The sequence below is a fragment of the Protomyctophum bolini genome (genome assembly GCF_963924005.1).
Source record: "Protomyctophum bolini genome assembly, chromosome: 12".
Taxonomy (NCBI): Eukaryota; Metazoa; Chordata; class Actinopteri; order Myctophiformes; family Myctophidae; genus Protomyctophum; species Protomyctophum bolini.
The window spans coordinates 11,102,153-11,128,584 of NC_137873.1; the positions used below are offsets into that span (position 1 = coordinate 11,102,153).

At 43.7% G+C, this 26,432-nt stretch overlaps 1 protein-coding gene across 1 annotated transcript in view; it reads right to left on the minus strand.

Annotated features, from left to right (window-relative positions):
• Window positions 1–969: 969 nt before the first annotated feature.
• The window catches only part of LOC308326055 (netrin-G1-like), a gene marked incomplete at both ends in the record, with an annotated part of 86,292 nt that continues 60,829 nt past the window's right edge, over window positions 970–26,432 (minus strand). Inside the window, 4 exons of the mRNA XM_080778866.1 lie at window positions 970–1,229; window positions 9,226–9,270; window positions 10,537–10,563; window positions 21,920–22,092. Coding sequence (XP_080634992.1) covers window positions 970–1,229; window positions 9,226–9,270; window positions 10,537–10,563; window positions 21,920–22,092 — 505 coding nt within the window. The remainder of the gene's footprint in view (window positions 1,230–9,225; window positions 9,271–10,536; window positions 10,564–21,919; window positions 22,093–26,432) is intronic.

The window sequence follows — 26,432 nt, forward strand, 5'->3', positions numbered from 1 at the left end:
GAAAATATCTGTTTTGTACAAAAATTAAATACAGTTACAGTATGTTACATCTTTTTTTTCTTCTTGATCCGTACAGGTGAGCATGTCAAAGCATGACTACGAAAACCTCCAACTGAACAAAATGAAGAAAACATACGGTACTTATAGGTACTCGAGTGCCTAGATAATAAGAACACGTGTGCAGCATTTGGCAAAACAATAAACACTCTTTAGCGAACTTAAATCACCAGAGTCACCGACGCACAGGTAAAAGTGTGAGAGGGGAAAGGATGGGTTAAGATAAGGAAAGAAGGAAAAGGAGAGGGAGAGAGGGAGAGAGAGAGAGAGAGAACAAGGTAACGAGTAAGGGCAGGGGCAGTGAGGGAGGACACTTGTTTCATCTTCTTTGTCGTCTTCTTAATGATGGCAGAAGATGTTAGAAATCATGTGTTTTAAAGTTTTGTACAATTTCATCGTGTCTACTCAGAAGAATATCGGGTAACTCTTAACTCGGCTCGAGTCGCCACTTAAATGAACATTTAATTCAAGCACTTTGCCACAGTCATAAGGCGACGGCTCCGCCATATTCATCAGTGTTAAGATTTTTAAGCCAGCAGTGAATTCACAAAGGTTTTGCGTTCGGCCTCTCCCATAAATCCATCTCTCTGCAGCATACCACATCATTCAGTACACAACAATATTGCACTTAAAACTCCCAATCCCCGCAGTTGTGGCCTTGGGTATGAAAAAAGAAAATATTTTTTTCCTTTCTTTCTGTTTGCCCGGCACAATGTCCTCTCATAACATCCCTTTTGTCCCTCGTGTCTCGTGATTGAGAACTCATTCTCAACTTGTGCAGTCCCAAGGTTCTTCGTTTAGTTTATTTATTTTTTGTAGCTTTTATTTTTTGTGTGTTTTAGTTTTTTTGGTTGACCCGTCTGTGTGGAGGTGTTTCTTCTTCCTTTCTATTAAGGTCTCGCGCCGCTCCACCTAGAGGCAAACGACCGACAGGGGGAGCAGCGCGGGAATGAGAGCGAGGAGCAGAGCGCGGGAGGGAGGCAGTGCCATGAGTGGCGGATGATGGAGGGAGGCCCGTGCCCCGGACGGCTGGTCGTCGCACTCCCCGGGGCCCTGGCAGCGCGCCCGCTCGCACAGGACCCCCGTGAAGCCCGCGGAGCAGACGCACCTCTGGTGGTGGTGACAGGAGCCGCCGTTCTGACAGCGCAGGAGCGCGTCGTCGCACACGCGGGCTGTCGGGGGGCAAAGGTGAGGGACGGGAGGAGGCGCGGGGGACGGGAGGAGAGGGCAGAGGGGGTGGAGGAGAGGGAGGGGCAGAGGGTGGATTAATAGATCATTCCGACGATAGGGAGACAGGAGAACCTCAAACAACACACACACATGCTTTCACAGGGGACGGTAACAAGCTGCTTATTCTTGTTTGTCCCTGTTCACTCCCAGTGGTGTAATGTAACAAATTACATTTACTTAAGTAGGCTACTGTACTTTAGTACAATTCTGAGGTATTTTTGTACTTGAGTATGTACACGATGCCTGTTCTTGCTTGTCCCTGTTCACTCCTGCATTTGCACACTCAAAGAAAAAAAAAGAAAAACACTTCAGGTGACACCCTGGGAAGGGTGTGACCGACAACTTTTGCGGGGCGAGAATCTCACACGCTGCTGTGTGAGTATACTGGGAAAGGCAAGCCTGTGGCCTTTTTTCTTGACTAAAAAGCGCGCTGCGAGTGCTTCATGAGTGATTGTTTATGACAGTGACCACAGAAAGACCTTGCAGGGGTATTTTTAGGACCGCTTCAGGGACCTCAACGAAAGGAAGAAGAAGAGAGAGGGAGAAAAAAAAAAAAAATCCCCCGGGAAAACAAAAGAACAAATACAGCACAGCACACAGTCTAACAAAGCAAAGGCACAAAAAAATTATAATAATAGTAATGAGCAAAGCGGGATGGGCACGTGTTGCATTGTGCTGTTTGATTGATGCTGTCTCTCTGTGGGGAACAGAATAGATTGTCAGCTCCCCATGGCACGGCGGTGCTCAGAGAATGGGCACAGGAGAATGCAACGTGTGGACCAAGGGGCAAACCCCCTTCGCTGCAATTGAAGCTCACTTCCGGGTTCTCGTTCAGACTGCTGTTCCTACAGTATTAATGGCCAAGCAGATGCCGCCATTTCACCTTCTACCGTTAGCAAAACATTATAATCTCTATACGAGTCAATGAGCCGGGCTTTGGGCAGACTTTATACTTGATTTCATTAGCTTTTCATGAACACTTTTCAATATCTAGTTTAAAGTATTTTTAAATCATGATGATATGTGTTTAGTAAATTGTTTTAAATTCATTTTAAAACGTATTATAAAGTAGGGTATGTTTCTAGGGTTGGTACTGATTCTGCCGAGGGAAGACCCACCCTCGCTGCGGGTGCAGCCAATAGCATTCATTTGTAGCATTCGTTAGTATTTCAGACCAGATATAAAAAGATGGCGGATTTGAAATCGCTGCAAAATAATAGGTTTCATTTATGGTCTGTAGAAACCAATGGCGTCACTTAAGTCCATATTTATCTTGTCTATATGGTGTGGACCAGTGTTAATTTCATCAACTAATACTATGACAAATGTCAATGTTTGCTGACTCAAGGCAGGAAAAGAAAGAAAGTTTGAGTACTTTTAGCACAAAAAGTACAGGTAAAGGGTTTTATTTTGTGTGAGTCTTGGATATTTATAAGCTTTTGCCACAAACGGTACAACCGAAGGGTCTCTTAGCTTAATTACAAGCTTTTGCTACAAACGGTACAACCGAAGGGTCTCTTAGCTTAATTACAAGCTTTTGCTACAAACGGTACAACCACATTAAGGGTCTCTTAGCTTTTTCCACAACAAAACATATTTACACATGGTACCTGAGATAAGATTATATCCGATCTACAAGCCCACAATGTGTCCATCTGCTATTTTCGCACACACCAAGACTGCATTTCAGTAATTCATTCTTGCATTTTGGACAGGAGACAAACGTTTCGGCTATCCAGCCTTCATCAGTGGATAGCCGAAACGTTTGTCTTATGGATCGTCGGCTCCATAATAATCCATTCTATCTGTTTCTTCTATCGCCTGTATCTCCTATTCCTTGTCCCAGATGGCATGTTTGGTCAAAACAAGGTTTCTTTGATGGCACAGAGCCAACGATGTGGACGCCTCCAGTGCCCCGGTATAGATCCATTTGGTAAACAAGGCCTGTCCAGGACCCGTTTCACTTACTAGTTTATGTTCACTTCCGGAAGTCTGGAAATGTGGCTTTTTCAAAATAAGAGCTCAACTGGGAAAAATGCTGGCGTGAATTAGATCCTAATTTGTCAATAAATGCTAGCGGGCGAAGTGTTTTAAGTCAGAGCACGGTGGTCACATGAAGAGTCATCTGCTATTTTCAAAATATTTGTATACAATTTGAAAACTTGAAATGGGACATTTCTGCAAAATGAGAACTTTTACTTTGGTACTTTAAGTAAATCTCAATGCCAAAAAAAATAAAATTATACATTGACTCAAGTGCATTTTCACCACAGGACTTTTCCTTTTAACACAGTAAACCTATACATTGCAGTACTGATACTTTTACTTAAGTCAGAAATGAGTACTTCCACCACTGCCCACCGGTCCTAAAAGAATGACCAGCATATCAAAAGCAGAGGTATGGATTTCCCTCTGATCCCCCCCATGGAAATCAAACGAAGAAATGTATGTATAGGATATGTTTGTACTTCATGGTCTTATGGTGTACGTCTCTTACTGTACATGTATACATTATGTATTAGAGAGATGTGTGCCGAGGACAAAGATAGATATTATTGTGCATATTGACAGTACTTTCTCACAGGTCAATATAGTGGGCCTGCCCTGAAGCCATTGGAGAATGAACTACAGCTCCATGTGGCATTGCACTGCAGACCTGCTCCCTTGCTTTGTTTTGACATGGACTTATTAAGACCGCGTAAGCTCATATTCACATTTCCAGACAAAAGGCTTGTGACTCAATTATTCTAGGAAGCCTCTCTGCTTGCGGAGGTGAAATCCAGGAAGAGGTAATATTTGCCAAGAGATTTCGGTATAATTGGATATCCGTTCCTGCATAAATAGTAATCACATTTTTGGGGGTTTTCAGTAATGTGGCTCATGCATCAGAATACACTCGACACATAATCATTGCTTATGCCCCGGACTGATTAAAAAGGCGTCATGTTTGCCTCATAAACTCCAGCCTCTGACCAAACTCCAACAGGTACACACCACATACATGTACACATGCATGTAGTCCAACAAAATATATATGTACATGCACAGTAATATAGTGTATATACATCTGTAATTATTTGTTTGTATTATACTCACAAGAACACAAGCATGCACACATACAGTATACACACACACAAGCACGCATGCACACGCTCACGCACACTCACGGTGTCACGGATCGAATGCGACATCCCCTCTAAAATGCCCTTCAGTATTGTATGGCAAAACCATGCAAATTTTGCATGGGTTTAATACTGCCCATTGTGCTGCAGTGGACCGCGCGCATTGAGCTTTCTGCCGTCTAATCTGCAAGTTAACTTTGCTGCCAGTGTCCAGGAGATTATCCACGAGCGTCATTGTCCTCCAGAAGACCTCCAGGGCCATTGTCTTTCCCCGAAACATCTGTAGCCCAATTAAACGTCGCTTAATATGGAGACAGGGGCCCTGGGAGTCAGCGGAGGCTCGTGACCCTGACTGTCCCTCAGCCTTTTAAGCATTCCAGGGTCACGTGAAGTCACTGCTTCTGAGTGTGACTGGTGTCACATAGAGTAGAACCTGGGGGGGGGGGGGGGGGGGCTCCAAAAATACTGTATATACCAAATCGGCCAAATTGTCAAATATTATGTAAGAAAGAGGCTTGTGAAAATAGCCGATCAGTGCCGATTGCCGATCGCAGTGCGAGACGCTGTGAGCTTGTTTTTCGGCTATTTTCACAATATGTACTGTATCTGTAGAACCGAGGCAAACTAAATGTAATGCCTCCAATTCCAAGGGCTTGTCACGGTGTGTGTTTGTGTGTGTGTGTGTGTGTGTGTGGGGGGGGGCAGTTCAAATGTGATTGTTTCAGAGGGTCACGGGCGGCCTGAAACCTTTGGGAACCCTTGACATGGAGTGTCACGTGGCGTCTTGGTGTGTCTATGGCCAGAGGTTGGTGTCTTGGTGTGTCTATGGCCAGAGGTTGGCGTCTTGGTGTGTCTATGGCCAGAGGTTGGTGTCTTGGTGTGTCTATGGCCAGAGGTTGGTGTCTTGGTGTGTCTATGGCCAGAGGTTGGTGTCTTGGTGTGTCTATGGCCAGAGGTTGGTGTCTTGGTGTGTCTATGGCCAGAGGTTGGTGTCTTGGTGTGTCTATGGCCAGAGGTTGGTGTCTTGGTGTGTCTATGGCCAGAGGTTGGCGTCTTGGTGTGTCTATGGCCAGAGGTTGGTGTCTTGGTGTGTCTATGGCCAGAGGTTGGCGTCTTGGTGTGTCTATGGCCAGAGGTTGGTGTCTTGGTGTGTCTATGGCCAGAGGTTGGTGTCTTGGTGTGTCTATGGCCAGAGGTTGGTGTCTTGGTGTGTCTATGGCCAGAGGTTCTCAAACCTTTTCAAATGGAGCCGTGAGCGGGTCCCTGGGGCCGGGCCCCACTTTGTGAACCACAAGTCTAATGTGACAAACACAGAGAAATAAACAGACAGCTACATAACTAGACAGACTTAAAAATGGATGTACAAAAACTGTACAAACTTTCAAAGCTTTACACAAAGCAAAAAACAATGACCGACAGACTAACGTTCCCCGCAGAACGTGGGTGCTGGGGTTCAAGTGGTTGAACCACTGTAGATGACGTATAGTGTTGGGACCTGTGCTGGGCAAAGTTCACATCGGGGCCAGAGACCCACACGACGGACAGTGACATATGTGTACTATCACACCTCTGGAAGATGTGTGACATTTTAGCAGGACAGCTGTTGTGACACGTCCTCCTCTTTTGGGCGAGGAGTGTTGCACTAAGGCAACACTCGCGGAAAATGTCCCAATGGCACCGTCGTCGTGCAACACGGTGACGCGACACTGAATCCGTTTTAATTGCTACAGTATGTGTCATGTGTATGCCTCGAATGCAGATCAATCTGCTGGGTTTTGTCTCGTATTGTTTTGTCTTTTTAGCGTCTCGTCTGTTCTTTGTATTTTTTCTTGGGGAGACTCGGTTATATGCTTGGAGATGAGCAGAATTAATGAGGCTGAGTGACGTTTTGGTCACAACAAACTTCAAAAGAATAATAACGTCTAACCTCGCCATAACTTTTCTCCAGTCGCATCATGTCATTTCACCTCCTCTCATGTCATCACATTGCAATGGACGACCAAGTTTACTTACTACACCAATCAACAACTTATAACCACGTGGACCCTAGCGGCCTTATTCTCTCCGTAATAGGCGAACATGTGTCAGCTATACCGCTTGTACATCGTTTTTGGCAAAACAATTTGATAGGAGAAAGGAGGGGACAAAGTATAGACCCCTGGGGGACCCCGCTTAATGAAGTAGAGGGTTTAATTTGTTAAATCGTGTTTGGACTTTTCTGTTTGGATGTAGGCCTATGGGCTGTGAAGGCCAGAAAAGTAGTAGGCCACTCAGTAGGCGTAAATTCCGGGTATGTTGATGATGTCACGCGCAATATTATACCCTCTATTGTAGATCAGCTATTTGCAAACAGCCAAAGTATATACTTAAAGTGCTGAAGTGCATGATTTTATTGTAATAATCTACAAGGTAACGTGTGTGTGTGTGTGTGTGTGTGTGTGTGTGTGTGTGTGTGTGTGTGTGTGTGTGTGTTGGTTTTGTGACGGGCAGTCAGCTGGTGTTGTGCTGAACCAGTCCAGGCAAATCTGTGACCCAGCGCCTTCAGAACGTTCTCAGACTGCTGGTATTTCTGTGAGATACAGTATATGGCGTCTCACGGCTTGATATCAGTTTAGGTGCAAATCAATATTCCGGACCATAGCGCTGCTGTCACTCCTTGCCGGGCGGGAGCTCGATCTCACGCTGCTAGAGAACTAAATAACAAGATTAAAGCTCGCAATTCGTATTATCTGATGTCATGACAATCAGCAAGCTCTGTGAGAGTCACCAGGAAAAAAGTAAATTAGAAAATGTGTCATGTCAACTATGTCATGATGAAACAAAACAAATCAGCCCTAATTTATGCAGGTTTGTTGCGACTGGATCTTACAAGAGAGACCTGGCCAACAAAGATAGAAGCAGTACTAACAAGAAAAAAAGAAAAGGAAAAAAAAGGAAAAATGGAAAAAAGATTTAATAACCAGCTAAGATGAATTGATATTCATTAAATGATTAACAAAAAATGCCTTACAGGCATGGATTCACGGCTGCAATTAACTACTATGCATCAGCAGAGACAGTTTTCAGATACAGGATTTGCTAATTATATGCAGTGAAACAAAATAGTGTTACTTCAATTACATCTGATCAATATCTTGTGCCGTGATGTCAGGGTCAGCTGAAACCCAAGTTCACCCATTCGTCCCGTTATCATATTAGCATGACGGCTGACCCCATTACTCAAACTGGAGGTTTACAAGTTCACTGCATGCCTGTCAGCTGCATCGAGGCAACATGACAATGGGTGGTAATAATATAGCATGGCAGTATGTTGTTAAAGCTTACTTACATACCCAAGTCAAAGAAGTAGCTGTCTGGGCCTACAGTATAGTACTACATATTTAAGCAATATTACACGAGAGGGTGTGCTTTACCGTGATTATTGGCAGATTTGGCACGACAGTCAGGTACGTGGAGCAGAGTTCCGCAAGCATCACTGACTTCTGTAATAATTATCTAAATCTACAAAGTAACTAATAACTAAAGTTTTCTAATAAATGTAGGAGTAAAAAAGTACAATATTTGCCTCTGAGATGTAGTGGGGTATAAAGTACTGAAAAATGTAAATGCTCCAGCAACGTATAAAATACCTCAAAATTGGACTACACTACTGTGTGGTGGAACAAACCCATGCAGGATTCCCTCACAAGAGTGCCTTTAAATGTCTATACTTCATGGTGAACTAAGACGGAGAGACGGTTTGAGTTAAGGATACTGTATATTGCGTTTTGGGCATCATGCAATACAATGTTGTCATCCAATAATGGTCCTATACCTGACCACATGGCATATAATACATTCCTCAATCGAACAGCATGCAGGTAGACCAACATGTCTTAGTTAATGTATATTGTTCTACTATTAACCATGACATAAAGATTGGTTAAAATTGTACTGACAAAAACAAGTTACTATTCCCAAGCTTTAAGGGAATAGTAAAATGTTCTCATCATTTCTCCAACACCAGCCGTTATCAGCCAGCTGAGTGGTGTAGTGGTGGTGTTTACCTGCAGAAACACATTGCCCTCTCTCTGCATTTTAGACATTTTCACTGTTTGTTTGGGTAGACCAAATAGGTGAGTCATGCTCCCACCTCTTTGAGAGAAATGGGAAATGGGCCGGAGGAAAGGGAACCAATGAAGATTCCCTGGCGCCCCGGCTCTTTGTCCCGGAGATCTGGAAAATCCTCTTTTAATTTCAGTCTTCTGGCTGTGAGAGCAGCAGCGGGCACAGCCATGCAGGGGCCTGTGCACTCGCTGCACATGCAGGCTAGCTGGGCATGAGGATTAGCTGCAGATAAACTGCAGATCAATCTACATAAAGCCCCCTGGAGCCACCTCTCTCCTTCCCTCTCTCCTTCGCCTCTTTTCATTTCCCCCCCCCCCCCCCCCCCTTTCCTGTGAGGGTGTGCAGACAGGATGAACCCCTCGAGAACATTCTTGGGTAATTAAAAAAGCAGGCATGATCAAAAGAGGCTAGCGGGGTGCGATGGTGATGATCACAAGACGAGCGGCCCGTCTCCCCACAGCGTTCGATTGACAAAAGGCCTCGTCGGTGCCAGGGCCGGTATTGTGTTTGTGAGCACAAGATGAGAATATAGCATTCATCTGCAATAGTTCTACAGATTTGGGGAAACAAAGCCCTGCAGTTCACCTGATGTTTGTATCTTTTGGTTCAACAAAGAGCCAATAAAAATAAATAATGTATGTGTTTTTCTTTGAATTGCGGTCTCATGCTGCAGGATGAAGGGGGAAACATTGGAGCCTATGGCGCCTACCTTGGTTACGGTTTGCAACGCCAAGAGATGAGGCATTTGCTCGATCTGCGTGGGAGATGGGAGAGGACATTAATTACATTGAGATGTCAAACAGCTCACGCTGGGATGGATTTAATGCACATTGGTCAGCATGCATATAGATCTTTTTGTTCCTGTGTGCATGCCATCTTGTTTGCTGTAGACTTGTAGCAAAGTGGAAACTGCCAACTAGCATGTGTTTGAAGATGAAATGAATGTAGTAAAGTATGAAGTACACTCATTTGCATGCAGCATTTACAGTAGTGGCAAATTGTGTAGTCCCAAAACCCAGAAACGAGTTAGTTGTTTTTTGACTGGGTGTACTGTATGTTTAATGGGTTTTTGGTTAAATGCCTGAAATAAGGTCTATGGTTAACACAGGCTTAATGGATTTTCACATGTTGTTCCATGACATAAAATGCATATATTATATACCCCACTAGTGAGATTTGAAAGCTATTATACATCTTAAAAAAGGCATTTTGTAAATGAAACTACAGACGTTGTCAAGGACATTACACATCCTCACGCATCATTAGGCCTAAACATTCGTGCTGGTGACATTGAAGACATGCAACCATGTACAGTAGTACTTTGTTCATAGCGTAACGTTAGCTTTTTTGTGTTTTTCACTTATGATGATTGCACTTAAGCTTCAAGAATCTAAAAACGAGTTAATTTGTGAAGATGATTATTTACAGTAGTATCATGAACCCTTATTTGAAAAAAATAAAAAAGAAGAAATCCAATGCAAAAAATATCATTGACTTTTGTCAAGAGAACCAGGAAGGTGCTAACGTCCTGCTTCCAACTAAAGAAACACACCGCCACCCCTGCTTTGTTCACAGGATAAAAATAAGGCGGAGTGCACACCATGCCGCCCGTGCACTTGAGGAATCCCCTCGGGGCATCAACATGCAAAGGGTGGCTGAAGACAGCTCATCCATCTATCCTGAGACACATGGCTGGCAACATGCCTTTGCAAACATGATTTCCTTTATGTCCGAGGGCAAACATCTGACTGTGTCAACTATTCCACAGGAAAAGGGAAATGGAAGAGATTGCTCAAAAAAAAAAGGAAAAAAAAGAAAAAGTGCTTGTGCCAACATACACTGGTTCTAAAAACCCCTTGTCTCATGATGGAAGGCATAGTAGCGACGCAACAGTGGGCAATTTCACACCAAAATCAATGCCATCAATCATATCAGCGTATGCCATAACCAAAACAAAAAATAAAGCATTATCAAGCATGCCAAGTAAGAAAAAAAAGAAAAAGAAGCTTGATCTACTTACGCACTGGTCCATGATTGCTGGGAATACCTACAGAAACAAACAAGCACAAGAGACAGGCAAGCACATCGTCAAAGCCAACACTTACTTCTTATAACCCTGCCTATGTTGCTGTTAGAGTAGAACCTTGAATAATTCATGTCACGTAAACTTCCCCCCCGACTCCTGATTGGAAGCAGCGACGCTCAGTTTGGAAGCTGAACGTATACCGGATGGTCTGACATCACTCACCATCTCTGATGATAATCACATATTGTCACAAAATGTCAGCTGAATCACAGCTTCAAACTACTGCAATTGTGTCTGCGTCTCTATGTTTTTGTCATCAGAGTTTTCTTTCAATGGCACTGGTTTTGTGATTTTTGGGTTAGAGAGGGGGTGCGGGGGTATGTTTGAGAAGAATCTGCGTTCCCTTTTCATTTATCTCAACAAGTCTGAGTGTGTACTAAATGCCCACTTAACTGCCCCTAGAATACTAACTGTGGATATCTATAGTATGTACTTTGATATGTTAAGGATGGTAGACATTTTTCATCATTTTAAAATCCATTCCCATTACCAAGGAAGGACATTTTTAATGGGGGACGTCAACGATTCACCAGGCATGTTTTTAATTGCATTCCTTAAACGGATCTACAGTGTTTTGTTTAGCTGTGTACACAGCACTCGAATAAACATAGAAGTGCTTAAATTTGCATTCTTAGCCTAGTTTATTTATTTTCAAATCCTTCATCTTTGACCTCCCAGCTGTTGCAGTCCAGACAAAAATGTATTTGCTTGTATTTTTAAAGGGACTGATCTAAGTTTTTTGCATTTAATATATAAACAAGCTTTTTAAAACAAAAGACCTTCAGAACTTCTGTGCTGTCGGGTAGAAACCTTGTATCTCAATGTTTTTTCCATAAATGAATGCCCTGCGCCCTCACACAAAAGTTTTGAAAATGAGCAAATCTACAAGCTCACAACATGTTGCAATGCAACACGTGAGCTTAAAGATTTCACCGAAAAATAAAATGTTAGCTTGTTTACAATAAAAAAAGGTAACGATTTTGGACATAGAAGGTTTCCACCCGACAGCAATGACTTACTAATGTATTTGGAAAGGTTGATGAGTCTGACTGGAATGCAGTCTGAGAGATTTGCACTTTGTTTCTCGGAGAGAAAAACACAACACAGTGATATTCTTGCCTTTCTGTCTGAACGATGGCCTCCAAATGCAGCAGCTATTTTAGTTCTGAAATTTTCACTTGAGCAACTGAGTGACAAACACCTTGGGCATGCCTAGGAGGTTTAGACAGGATGAATTATGAATTGAACAAAGTTCCGTTTGACTTGAGTTGAATATATGCTACATTTGTGTAGTGTTTTACATAGAAGCTATTGGAGATTTTATCTCACGAGATTGACTTTGGGCGTTGCAGAAAGTAGCACAGGTTTGGGCATGTCCACTTGTAAAACTGCAGTTTAAACCCTATAGGCTCCATTTTCCCCTAGTCTACATTATATCTCTTCGGCAAACAATTCAAGATCACAACACCTCACAATGCAATGTGGTGTGAGCTTGTGGATCTGCTACTCCTCCCAAATGTTTACCCCCAGAATAAGCAGGAGCTCTTCAACTTCAAAGGGAAAAGTGCACTGAATTGATTGAATGGGCCATAAAAGGGTCAAAGATGTTCTATGCTTGTTAGTGTTCTCTCAATCAAATCAAACACACAGATCTGGGAGTCTAATGGTATGCCTTTAAACTTACTTCATAGATAGCTTGACAGACTTGTGAAACAGTGCGTGCTATCATCAGTGTTTCACTGTCCATAGTGCTGATCCACGCCTGCATGTCCTTTTCCCCCTCTACTAGCCTGGCTCCAGCCCTGAATCGCTAGCCATGCCCATTAAGAAAATATGTTCTGGCGATTCGGGTCTGGTGACTCTCCCCACGACCGCGTCAGTCTCGGGCGAAAATCTGTTCACAGCAGATGATTGGATGATAGTTTTGCTCGTACTGTGTAGTAGCCACAGATTTGAAATGCTAGTGAACGTTCTCAATGCTTTAAGGTCGCTTTCAGAGGTCACGTACCAGCAGTACAATTTAATCTCCGAGCTGTAGTTTTCTTATTGTAATTTCTGTGTGCGCGTATAGGCCTATAGAGTGGAAGGGGCTTGGCAGAGAAGGTCAGAGGCAAGGGCAGGGTTTTTGAAAAATATATCGGTGGTGAAAAACCATTATAGAATTGCTGTTATTTTCTGAGTTGAGTTTAGAAAAATTATGTTTTCAGTGCATACAGCACAACTATACGTTCTTGTAAATACTATGGTGAGCCTACAGTCCAGTTTTTCTCCATCTGGTCAACTCATCGACCTTATATATATATATTTGATCTCAGGTACTATGTGTAAATATGCTAAGAGACCCTTTGGTTGCAGTTGCAGTTTGTGGCAAAAGCTTAGTATCTAAGACCCACACAGAAGAAATGCCTTTTCCTGTACTAAAGCACTGCCTGTCTTTGTTTTGTTTTTTTTAAAGTTACGATGGGAACTATGCACAAAAAATAATTTCCATGGTGATGTTTTTTCACATGACTTTAACTTTGAGTCGTGGAACCTTAATAAGGGCCTTTCTCGGCCCCATCCCGCTCCCATTGTTTACATTGTGTTCATGAAACAAGATGGCCGCAGCACCAGGAGAGGGTGAGGCAGAGGGGAACGGGGTGGGGTCGATATATTCCCTTACTGGGCTAGCCTGATGGGCAGGGTCTTTGGGCTGGATCCAGGCTATTACTGGGCTGCATTCACACATTCAAGACACCGGTCTTGTGTTTTGTGTTTAATGGCCACTCCAATGCATTTCCAGTGGAAGCTCAATGGTTTGACCAAACATTTGTTTGATGGGCGGAGGGGGGCCGAACACATCCATCAAAGCTGTGTTCAGAGCACGTGTCAGACATGACAAGACAGCAACTTTCACTTGTAGTTGTACTTGAGCTGAGTACTTTGTCCACCACACTGGTAACCATTTTGTCCAGGGAGCACCACGCGGATCAAAACAACTAACGTGCTCAGTGAACTCACTTTGCAACGCAGCATCTAAGAACCGTGCAACTCTTTAATGTGTGTGGCTACAGAGTAAGACAAAACACGACTGGGAAAACACACAGCAGTTATCAGAGGCAGGGGACATAATGAGACACTGGAACATTACCGATAGATTCATGAATTCCATAGGCTCAGAGTCAGCACTGTTGTTAATGTGAACGTTGAAATCACTCCATTCGGGAATTATTCTCTCATATTTTGGTGATAATGGGAGCAGTCAGCCCAGGGTTCAGGGAGAAATAGTGATCTGTGCCTCGGCGGCCTGTGTATCGTAATAAAGCACAGCTGGTTCAGCTTTAAGCACCAGGGCACGATATTAAAAGGATGGGAACTCGCCCAGGTCGACCTCTTTACAGCTAAACCTTTCTGAGTAGTTTATTTTTTCCTGTCTTACTGCATGATAGAAGCTGCAGTCGGGTGGATATATGCCTCAATAAGTGTCACAATATGCTATTTATGTCCAATCAAGCTTACAATCATCTATGAAATCATTAACAAAATGATTCATTTGCTAGAGATCTAACAGTGAACAGAGCTAGGCCTACTATCTGTAAAGCAGATGGCGCATGACAGGGAATATATATCAATTTAGAAAGAATTGCAGTTTGAGTTGAAGGCACCTTTCACCAAGTTCACAACATATCCATCTAATTTTGCAGGGTTGGTTTTTGCTCCGAGGACGGGGGGAAAACCATGCCTCTGTTTTGATATCCTCCCTCTGGTCATACATTTGTATGTCCGTTTTATGGATGTTTTATCTTTTATTTAGAATGAATTATTTAGAATTATATTTCAGTATAAGTTGTGCACTTATTTTCTGTATTAGGCATGCTGAAATATAATGTCCCTGTCTCTGCTTTTCTTTTTTTTATACAAATTGAACCCTGGGAATATCAAGTTAGCAAGAATTGAGTTGAAGGCACCGCTGTGTAGTCTTTAGCTAATCGCAACTTATCCATCTAATGTTCTTGCACTCACGTCCCCCGTCCCCCCCCCCGCCATCGGAGCAAATGACCTTGAATAATCTAAATCAAATGCTGTGTTCTGAACAAGTGCAGGTAGCTGAATAATGCTCCCTTTGTCTGAAACATAAATATTAATGACATGGTGTCTGGCTGTGCTCGTCTCAAACCAATCCTACCACCTCATTGGTGTTATTTTCATCAGCAGCTGGAACTGGCTTTCCAATTATTGTCCATTTCTGAGCCTTTTCACTGAGACCATTGTTGTGACTTTAGTGAAATGAGGGACGGTCCATTATTACGTTTAATTCTCTGTTCCCCACGCATCCATTAGGTGATAGTCAAACAAACCCACCTACAACCTGCAGCTAGAGGAAAAAGCACAGAGATGTTGTGAGATTACCGTCTCTTTCACTCCTGCTTGGGAAAATGGGAGCTCTGTAAACAAAATGAGGAATCGTTCATCCATGACCATGTTTAATTAGGATGTTCTCGGTTCCCCTATACCCATTCATCAATCATCCCTATTCTGAAAACGGCAGGTCTGCCGTTACTCTTATTTATTTTAAAACACAACTAAAGACTTTTCTGTTTGCCGTTTTATTTAGTTATTTTTCTTTTGTCTATTTTCTTTCCTCTTCTCTTCTGCACTGTAACTGCATCTATAATGTTTACTTATTTTGTTAATCCATCCTATCATTTTATAATGTAATAATTGTGTTTCCTTTGCTTTATGTTCTGTGTAAAGCACATTGGTAAATGGTAAATGGTGCATTTATATAGCACCTTTATCCAAGGCGCTTTACAGAGATTGTGCATTCCATTCACCCATTCACACACACATTCATACACCGATGGCAGCGGAAACCATGCAAGGCACCAACTAGCACATAGGGAGCAATTAGGGGTTCAGTGTCTTGCTCAAGGACACTTCGACAGTAACTCTGGGGGAGCCCGGGTTTGAACTGGCAACCTTGAGGTTACCATCCAGGCACTCTAACCCTGAACCACCACCGCCCACATTTTCCCACCCACACCAATCAGCTAAAGGAGAAAACACAGAGACGCTCCTCAGGAGCATTACCTTTACTTTCCCTGCCTGGGAAATGGGAGAGCACAGTAAACAATAGTATTGCCATCCCAGAAAAACAAAAGCATTTTGCAGCCTGAACAGATTCTCGGGCCAGCCCTTCCAACCAGCTGTGAACGTCCTCTGCAATACGGCATGAATTGTCGCCGCCTGCAAAGTGGAGTGTCAACATAATTCCAGAAGTGATTCCTCTTCTACTCTCCGGCTAACTTGCAATTTTTTCCCCCTCCCTTCACCCTTCTTTCTCCCTGGAGGGAACACCTTAGCTTTGGATCAGAATGTCTCTCACGCAGCTGTCTCTCATGGAGACAGCTAGTCCTAGCAACACAGGAGCTTCATTTTGAGCCCTGTGACTTATTGGACGACAGGGTCACACACACGCATCCATATACTGTATCTGCATGCGTAGTGTCCTGAATATGTAATGGCCCCTTGCCAACTTCCTGTACCTGTCTGCGAGATAAACGACTTCGGTGATTAAAGAGGAAGACTTGATGACAGATGAAAGCTATCAAGGCGTAATTACATTCTGCACGTTCAGCAAATTTGTCTTTATACGACGTGCCTGTATCTTTAATATCCTTGTAGGAAATATGGGCTTCACATTTTTACAGGAATAGCCATGCTATGGGTGTGGGCGGAGCCAGTGCTGCACTCATGTGGGGAAATTGGGAATAATTTGTGACACAAATTGCACCCCCCTATGCACCCTGTCCCCCCTCCACCCCCCAGGGAACAATATTGTTACGTCAGCACCATATGCAACATTATTGCATTTTATGCCAGCACTAAACAAGTGCTAATATTGCCTTTGATATGGCGCTAGGCCCCGGTTTCATCAGTTCAGCACAGATGCGGCCATGAGTGTTGGATTTTTTAATAACGGCCTGTCAATCTGACAATGGGTGCCACCAGTGCAGGGAGACTCATAACACAGGAAAGGTGTGAGGGGAAATCAAGCCAATATCTCCTTAGAATACGCACGCACGCACGCACGCACGCACGCACGCACTCACGTCGCACGCACGCACGCGCACACACGCACACACACACACACACACACACACACACACACACACACACACACACACACACACACACACACACACACATTCCCCCACATATCTCTAAGCGACCCACTCTCAGTCGTGCCCATGACGCACAACAATCACCTGCTCACACACACACACGCCTGGCCTACAATCTCCCATTCATCAGTAAATTGAATCTGCGGCGACAACGAAGAACAACAAAACATCAGTGAATCAAAAGTGCAATTGCATCTCTCCTCCAGTAATGGATCCAGAACCCCCGTGTCCCCCATGCAGGATTCACGCCGCACATCAATCTAAGCGTCACGTCCATCCCGACAGACCGCTAACAGTACAGCCTTCGACTTCTAGGGCCAAGCGCGTCGGAGCCCGTGGGCCCGAGGGCACGCCTCGCCTTGCCGTACACCATCTGGCATCGCCTGGCTGTCCAGAAGACCAGAACCCAACCCCCCCTCATCCCTGCGTGGGGGTATTAGATTTATTAAGGCAATGAGCCCCCTGCCTCAGGCTATGGGATTTGATAAATGTGATTCAACTCCCGTCCAAGATTAAAATGGGGATAAATGCAAAAGTGCACCTTCTGCTTTGGCGCGGCCATTATGAAGAGGCTGACAGAATGCTATATGCATGCTTGTCTTTGAGTCGGGCGGTTTTCTTTTATCATTATTTCACCCTTGTTTTGCGTAAAGTGAGGACATGCTGTATGACAAAGGCCACTGGGTTTTCAAAGTGGGGGATGCTGTGGTACCTGGGGCCCCCCAGGGGGCCACTTTCAACATGGCATGAATGCCATGCACACTGTCCTTGTTTAAATGGGAACGCTCTGCACATCCAGTCACTGGTGTAAGACAGGACACACAACAGTATAAAAACATAAACATATTTTTACTGGCAGTGTCAGTGCATCATAGATACCTGCAATGTATACTGACACTTCTGTACTTCTATACAAATATTTGTCGAAACAAAGCCGTTACCCAAAACTTTCCTTTGTAACTACTCGAACCCCATACCATTATCTATACAAGCTGAAAACACGTTGGCATTGGCTATGTTGGCCAAGCGAGTACAGTTGTAACTTAACTCCTTTTCACCAAGACTGGATGGTTTAACTAAGTGGTTCTCAACCAGTGGTCCCCGGACCACCAGTGGTCCTTGAGAGCAGTATGCATTATACACACAGTATATAGGTTAAGAGACCCTTAGACATGTCACACCAATGCAACTCCTTGCAACTGCCATTAGGGATACTGGTTGTATGCAACTACAGGTGTAGTTGCATACAATGGGGGGGTGGTTGTGGGTGTGTCTATAACAAAGGTACCTATGGGACCATTTGGAGATTGAGGAACAAACATACGGGTCTCCACTGTAGCCTACATACGGGTCTCCACTGTAGCCTACATGCAATTACTCGCAACCATTTGGTTGCGATGAGTTGCATGGTAAATCATTGGTGCGGTTTGGGCTGAGATATCATCAAAGGGTGGTCCGTGGCTCAAATGATGAACAAATAATGGGCCTTGATACAGTATGAAAAAGATTGAAAACAAATGGTTTAACTGGTCAAACAGATTTATCTGGGTGTCCTTCGTATGGAAATATCCAGACGACATAATGCAAAGTCCTCACCAATACAAGCAAAAGGTGCTGGTAAGGAAAAGACATGCAGGGCTGCTTTGCTAATGACGATCATTAGTGGGGCTGTCAAGTCTCAAGCTTTTGGCACAAGACTTGTGTTTTCAGGTACCGTCTCTCTCTCCGGACCTAACAAACCCACTCACAGATGAACCAGTGTTAATTCCGTCAACTAAAACTATGACTGTTCGTCGACCACCATTTTGCATTCACAAAAACAAAATAAAAACGAATGATGCCTTAAAATAACTTAAGACAAATTAGATTGACAATTACGTCAACAAATAAAAACTAGACTAAAACATATGGGAAGGACGAGTGGAGAGGAGATCCCGTAGAACTAAAAGACAAGTGTTATGTTTGTTTGCACTCGGGTGTTGTGCTCTGAAAATAGCAGATCTACAAGTTCACAATGTGTCAAAGCGCATGCAATGCATGCATGCAACCAAGTGTAAAATCAGTCACTCAAGGCCTAGCTGCCAAAAGACAAAATCTTATGATATTTAGTCAACACAAACTGGATGACTAAAATATGACTAAAACAAAATTACATTTTATTCAAAAGACTATGACAAAATCTGCTGTCATAACTAACACTGCCGAACACAGCTACACTTGATGATCTCTCTCAGCAAGCAGCGACTATAAATACGGTAACGTGCCATTTTTTCAGGCAACAAATTGTGATGGGTTCATAGATATTACAGACATACTGAGGATTGGCAAACTATCGTTGACAGCGCCATCTCTTTCCATCAGACTTCTGCTTATGCCTGATCTATACAAATAATGTTGAAATCAATAGGATCTAATATAGGTGTCTGATGTGGTAGCTCTGCTGCAGTGTGACTCTGCTTAGGGATTCTTGATAAGGGAAAAAAATATTTTTGAACCCTGAGGCATAGTGATTATTATATTGATTATGCTGTATATACAGGATATATTTTTACAGAGCACGCGTGTCTCTGCCAGAGAGAGACTAGCCATCTATCTCTCTCATAGATGCAATCTGTCTGTAGCTAATATCACATATACACCTATACACCTGCACAATAGCAGTTACCCTGTTTTTGATCAAATAATAATTTGATTTGATTAAAATAACTCATAGTCCTACATATTATGTTTCATACTTTTTGATAGATTTAACGCTATAATGGAAGTCAATGAAGCTGTCATAGTGCTGAAACATTGCTCGTTGTGAGCTGATATTTTTGGTGAATGTTGGAAAAAGTGCATGGAAAAAGAACACATCAAGTACAGTGCAATGATCCGTTTCACTCAGAGGGTATAAGGGATTACACTGAAGCGATAAATACATATAAATTAATTCTGAAGCACCCCTGGACTTGTGTCACAGAACCCTAGGGTACCACGGAACCTATACTTTGAGAAACCCTGTCATACACCGCCGTCATGTGATCTGACTGATGTAAGCTGGTCACAGGAAGACCGACATCCACATTTGACCCACGGCGCTTCTACGTGGTGCTCGAGAGCCACATCATTCCCTTTCCTATAGTTTGACTTTTCTTTTGGTCCAGAATAGAGCCACATTAATCACCTCTGCAAATCAACTTTAAATATGAAATCAAATAAGTCAAGGCCAATTCCATTTGATATGATATATTACTTAACCCATTCTGACCTGAGATCAGATTCATACGAGGTTTCCACTGGACACACTACTGGTCTGATTAACCCATTCTGACCTGAGATCAGATTCTAAAAATGTCAGTCGTTCTTCGAATTTTTCAAAAATAGCAGACCTACAAGCTCGTATCGCGCCACTCGGTGGCGCGATACGAGCTTGTAGATCTGCTATTTTTCAATAGGTAAAGCATAACATGATGCTAACACCAAAATGGGTGCCCGGTCAGAATGGGTTAAGTTTATCATTCCATTCAGAATCCTGTCATTATGCATGCTGCACATTACAGCTTAATGATTATACATGCACAATTAATAAATGACTAATATATTTTTTTAGACTGAACCACATTATTTTATGTTTTTCATAAACCATAAGCCCTGCTGGACAGCATATTTACTTATCCCATCTCTCAGCTGATTATGCAATTAAAGTACAAAATGAAGAACTGTAATATATTCAGAGTAAACTCAGTAATCATGCACTTTCATTACTGGCATGGAAAGAAGAATAACATCTGTGCAAGTGGAGGCCTGTAGTTGTGGACTGTTAGAGAAAGTGGCTTTTGGGCAAATGGTATAGGCTACCACACAAGAAACATTTGATCACAATTGGAATCAGATTGGTTTTCTCAAGTCTGAACACACTGAAACACATGGAAATAGATTTTTTTTTCTAAATGTGTGGCAAAATGTGATTCTAAAGATGTGTCTGGACATTTTGGACACTGAGGCCTGATCTAAACTCTGCCATTCAACAGTAGTGCTTGCTGAAAATTGCAGATCAGCAATGTGCTTGTAGATCGTCTGTTTCCGTTGAGAGGTACCATCAGACGACAGAGTGTGCGTTAAGCATTACTCACGCCTATTACAGCATTACCACCACAGCAACAAATGCAGATACGTCGACGATGTCTGAATACACAAATCCACAATCTGACTGCTTGCAAATAACAGTGTGGGCAGTCAGTCCTACAGATCGTATTTGAGAAACAGACTGTATTGACCTGCCGTCTGAACAAATTACAATTTAGGAAAAAAAGCCTTATGAACAAACTTGAAACCACAATCTCTTCTTCCATGCAATATATATTTGTGTACTGCAGTATATACGGACATCAGCCTGCTGCTGTTCCTAAGAACAAGTAGACCCATGCTGCCGCCTTTCAGAGTCTCCCTGAAACTCTGGGCACAAAAACACCTGCGTGATGCTAAGTCCCCGTACTTAGCTCACAGCGGAGACCCTAAACCTGCTGTATCTCCACAGTGGGCTCAATGAGAGAGCTTTTTCCGTGCAAGATACGGGAAACTGTGCCTTTTCTTTGGGCAAAAGAATGCTGGGATTACATCAACTCCCCCTGTCTTCAATCTCACCTCACTGAGCTTGTTGGAAAACCATCAGAGTGGAATGACTGGGAAACAATATTTCCTGCATGGGCCCCGAATATACCTGAATTAAATCAGCTAGCTGTCCTTAAGCCTGACTGCAGGTCTACCATCGTATATTACTGTAGGGCTCACTGCCAGAGTTGGAAAACTAAAAACTGAATAGGAAAAAAAGGAATGTTGGTTCTGATTTTATTTTATTTATTCAATTTATTATTTTCAAGTTTATAATGTTTATCAGATAATGTCTATTTCATGCGTGTTTGTCTGTTTGTTTGTTTGTTTGTTTAGGTTCATCAAGAGCGACTGAACAACACCTGTTATTATTAAACCATATGGCTACACTGAGCATTCAACACCATTTCTTTGTCATTTTATTTGAGCCAAATCCTGCATCTCTGCCACTTCTCAGGTCTTATTTACACAGTTAAACCCTCATTATTCATTTACCCATTTGTCTTGCTGAGAGTATACACATACTCATACTCTCTCTGAGTTAAATTGAGGACACTCACATATATTTGCCGTTCCTTTGGGTATGGGCAGGTAGGACCCCACGCTCCAGGCTCTGCCGTGGTAGTGCCTCTTGCAGCGGCCGCAGTCCGGCCCTGTGGTATTGTGTTCGCACTCGCAGCCCAGCCTCCCCTTGTCAAACACACAGCTGTTGGCGTGCAGGCTGCACTTGCACCTGAGAGAGGGGAGATAGCGATGAAAGCGGGGCGGGGCATGAATAGGCATCCGTATGAATTCAAAACAATCAATAACTTCCAACGGGGGGGGTGGATTACAAGACACAAATGGCCTGTCCTTGTTTCCATGTCATCATCATGGGTTTGTAACTTTCACGCATTTGAAGGAGGTACATTGAAATCCTGGCTGTGTTGTGTGACTTGGATGGTGCCTCAAAGCTTCATTATAGGCTCTCCCTTTTTAAAGAAAAACAAGGGGCTCATTTGTCGCTCACCCCCGTGGAGAGGACAGCGAAGCGAATGAGGTCACACTCGCCACTCTATGATCCAAATGAAAGGAGCTCTGTACATTCACTAATTGAGCACCAAAACAGAGAGCTGATAGAGAGTTAATAGTTTGAGAATGAGTCTCTTTCTGACTTGCATGCACGCACGCACACATGCAAGCGCAGACACACACAACTTACTATCTTTCTGGGGCAATCACAAAATGGCAATCTTAATCCGTAACCCTAAACCTTGCCCCTAAATGACAAATCTTAACCCAAATCTAAACACAAATATTGTCCAAATTGTAATCCAAACTCTAGCAATCTCACTTCTTTCTGGTTTTACACAACTTGTGGGGTATTTTGGTCACCACAAAAAAAGCATGCATGTACGAGCGCACACACACGCACGCACGCACACACGCACGCACGCACGCACACATGCACACACACACGCACGCACGCACACACGCACGCACGCACGCACACATGCACACACACACGCACGCACGCACGCACGCACGCACACATGCACACACACACGCACACACACACACACACACACACACACACACACACACACACACACACACACACACGCACACACGCACACACACACACACACACACACACACACACACACACAATAAGTCTGTCTCTCACGTCTGCTCTCTTACTCCACTCAAAGTCGCTCTGACATGTAGCAAAGGCCCTATTTGAGGCCCTATTTGGTTACTGGCTGTTGCACTTGCTTTATGTGGTTTATTAGACGAACGACTCGGGCAGACCTGACAGAAGCGTCTGACAGGAGAGAAGAACGGCGCTTCTCGACACTCAGACCAAAACCGCCTGTTTTCTGACAGAGGGAAACAAGCCCCGCTCTGCACTTGTCCGTATTTCGCTCGGAAAAGTGATTGAGGCTCACTTACGTGGACGGACAGGGGCCTACAACCCCGGATGGATGGACAGCTTGTGAATTGCATGTAGTGGGTGGGGGTATAACCTAAATACCCAACTGTTTAGGAGCTACTGTGTGTCAGTCTATTGTCTCCTATACCGCCAAGGGAGGGGAGAAGAACCGCAAGGAGGAATATGCCTCTGTTTATTGTCATCTGAGAAGTGGCGGTTTCATATTCCATATACGTTCCAAATATACTTCTCTGTTATTTGATTTTTGCTCCCGTGGAGCCGTAAGGTTACAACCAGTGACCTCGGTTTCTTCGGTGGCTGAGATTGGTGGCGAGGGGGGTGGGGGTGAGGGATGATGAAACAGTTGGGTGGTGGCAGGCCGGGGCCAGGGCGGGGTGAGGAGGTTTGTTACAGGGGACTATCGAGTGGTGTGGACACACTAGACGTCCCCCGAGGTGTCCGGCGGGCTCAGTGTTTCACGTCGCTTTGCTTCCATGTTTGTTTTTTACCACGCACGCCGCTTCCGAGAGCAGGGTTTCTGCCGCTCCGCGACCTAATCGGCGGGGATCGGTTTGCCGTGTGCCGAAACCTCCCCACCCCCCCAGTGGCCTCACGTGACATGGAGGAATTGCGTGAGCAGTCAGAAATGCATCCATCCTAATTGACTTCCTGGCCTCGGTGACAGCTCTCGTTTAATGATAGATTGGTGGTAGGAACAAGGTCAACTACAGGCTGCTCTATCGATGCATCACTGCGCCAGCAAATCCTGCATGTTAACCACTGTCTTGAACACTCTAGTCTTGAGTTACAACTCTACTTTGAGCGCTTGTTTCTCTTTGCCAAAAATTGCTGATATATATTGTTGCTGTTGGGAGGAAACCGCCTTTCTCTAGATTTTTTGTGTTGTTGTTGTTTTGTTTTTGTCAATTATATTAAGTGTATCTTATAAGTGTATCTCTCCATGTCGGGGATTTTCAACAACAGCACTTGAGCAAATGTAATTTGTGGCTGTAGTGTTCATTTATAACCACCTAAATTGGTTTTACAAAGAACATTCATACAAATTGCACAGTACGATGAGGCCTATAGCCTTGAACTATTCAATGGCTCTTAAACAGGTTCCAGGAATGACAAAACACATACACAGCAAAGATGAACATGAAATTAGAAGGCAATTCAAAACAACAGTGCATGTGCTTTCTTTTCTGTTTTAACAAAATTAGCATTTAATTGGATGAATACCATTTAAATAAGAAAATCCTCCCTGAAGTGTTCTCCACTGTAAGAGAATGAACCTGTGCAAGTCGAAAACTAAACGCAAGAGTGCCCCTCAGTTAGCGTTCCCCACAGCCCTTAACTTTTTAATCAATTAAAAGCCCTGCGCTCCATAAAATTAATGGCTGGGGCGCGTAGCTTCCTCTGCCGCGGCAGACATGCAGCCGTTCCCCGAAGTCAAGAGCAGTGCGATTTGACCTTCCACTTAATTAAAAACCAGGAAAAATCTGGATCATCTGGTGCTGATGGAGTGGAGGATACAGCAGTAGACGCGGGGGAACTCTGGGGAAAGCGATGCTTTTGCCGCTGGCATTGTCATATTGAAATCAGAGAGGTTCCCCCAGTCCCTCCTCTCACGGGGGGGGGGGTGTCGTCGAGGGTCCCCATTCCAGCCCCCTTCGAATGGGAACTGTCTGTAAGGCCAGGTTTATGTACCCAAGTTAGTCGATATACAAGCTCACCTCGCTGTGCCGCGAAGCGAGGTGTTGTGAGCTGGTAGACTATTTGCGGTGTACTGTGCACCACTGGCGGGCAACTTAGTATAACTCAGGCTTAATTACAAAAGCGCTTCATAAAAGTTTTAATGACCTTCTATCCCTGATTCTCGGCCCACTAGCAGTGGGTATTATCCATTATCCAAACAGGTGACCCTCCCTCATGAGCAGAAGAGATGATCCAGACCTATCCTCCTTATCTTCACACGGGGCTCTAAATGTTACTCTCTTAATGAGATGACCGCACCATTGGAGAAATGGTGTGTGCGTGTGCGTGCGTGCGTGCGCATGCACATGCATACAGTCCGTGCAAGAGAGAGAGAGAGAGAGAGAGAGAGAGAGAGATTTGAGGTCATTGTTAGACTACACATAACACACACAGGCCTGAACCAATTTTTGGTGTAATTGCTGCAGTTGGCGGTGACCTTCATCATTTTAAATGTTCTCCTTAAAAAATATAACAGTATATACACACGCACACGCACGCACACATGCACGCACACACACACCCACACACACACACACACACACAGTCACACACACACACACACACAGTGTGTAAAGACTTTTCTTCTGTGTGGGTCTTCGATATATTCAAGCTTTTGCTACAAACGGTACAACGAAAGGGTCTCTCAGTTTATTTACAAGCTTGTGCTACAAAGTTTAGGCGTAATATATAGTGCGTGGGGATAGCATCCACTGCATGTGTACTGTGCATTATATATACCGTATGCTGAATGCATGCAGATTTCGTGAATTTACTGTAATATAGTTGGCGTGATATTTGTGATAATTACACAATGTGTCATGAAACTCAGTCAACTCTTCAGACAGTAACTAGGTACACATGGACGTTCATTGAAGTCAGTCTGATGCTTTTGCAGCACCACATCAGCGATATAGAGTATGATTGTACAATACGGTATTGTATAGTATATTGTACAATTCCATCTATCTTTACAAGGACCCTGTCATCCCTACACCAGAATGAGCTACAGAACTATACAGTACAGTACACACTATATGCTGCTGTGCTACTACTTGACATTGTGCCTTCTGCTTGTTTGACTCTCCTTGTTACTTCTTTCACTGTTGTTTACCCGTGTAACTTTTGTCTTGACAAATTGCAAAATGCTGTGAGCTGTAGTGCAAAACACAACAACCACAAAAAAGTTGAGTTGAAGTTTAATTTGAAGTCGAAGTCATCTCTACGCCAGTGCGACTATAAGACATCTCCCTCTGCGCATTTATTATTAATTAAGGAGAACATTAAAAAAATATATACGATTCCAATTCTCCCAGAATGCAAGCAACCTTCATTCTGGTCCACGAGTCTGCAGACAGCAAGCCGCGAAACAAACCGTATGAACCAAATCAAGTGCGCGTCTGTGA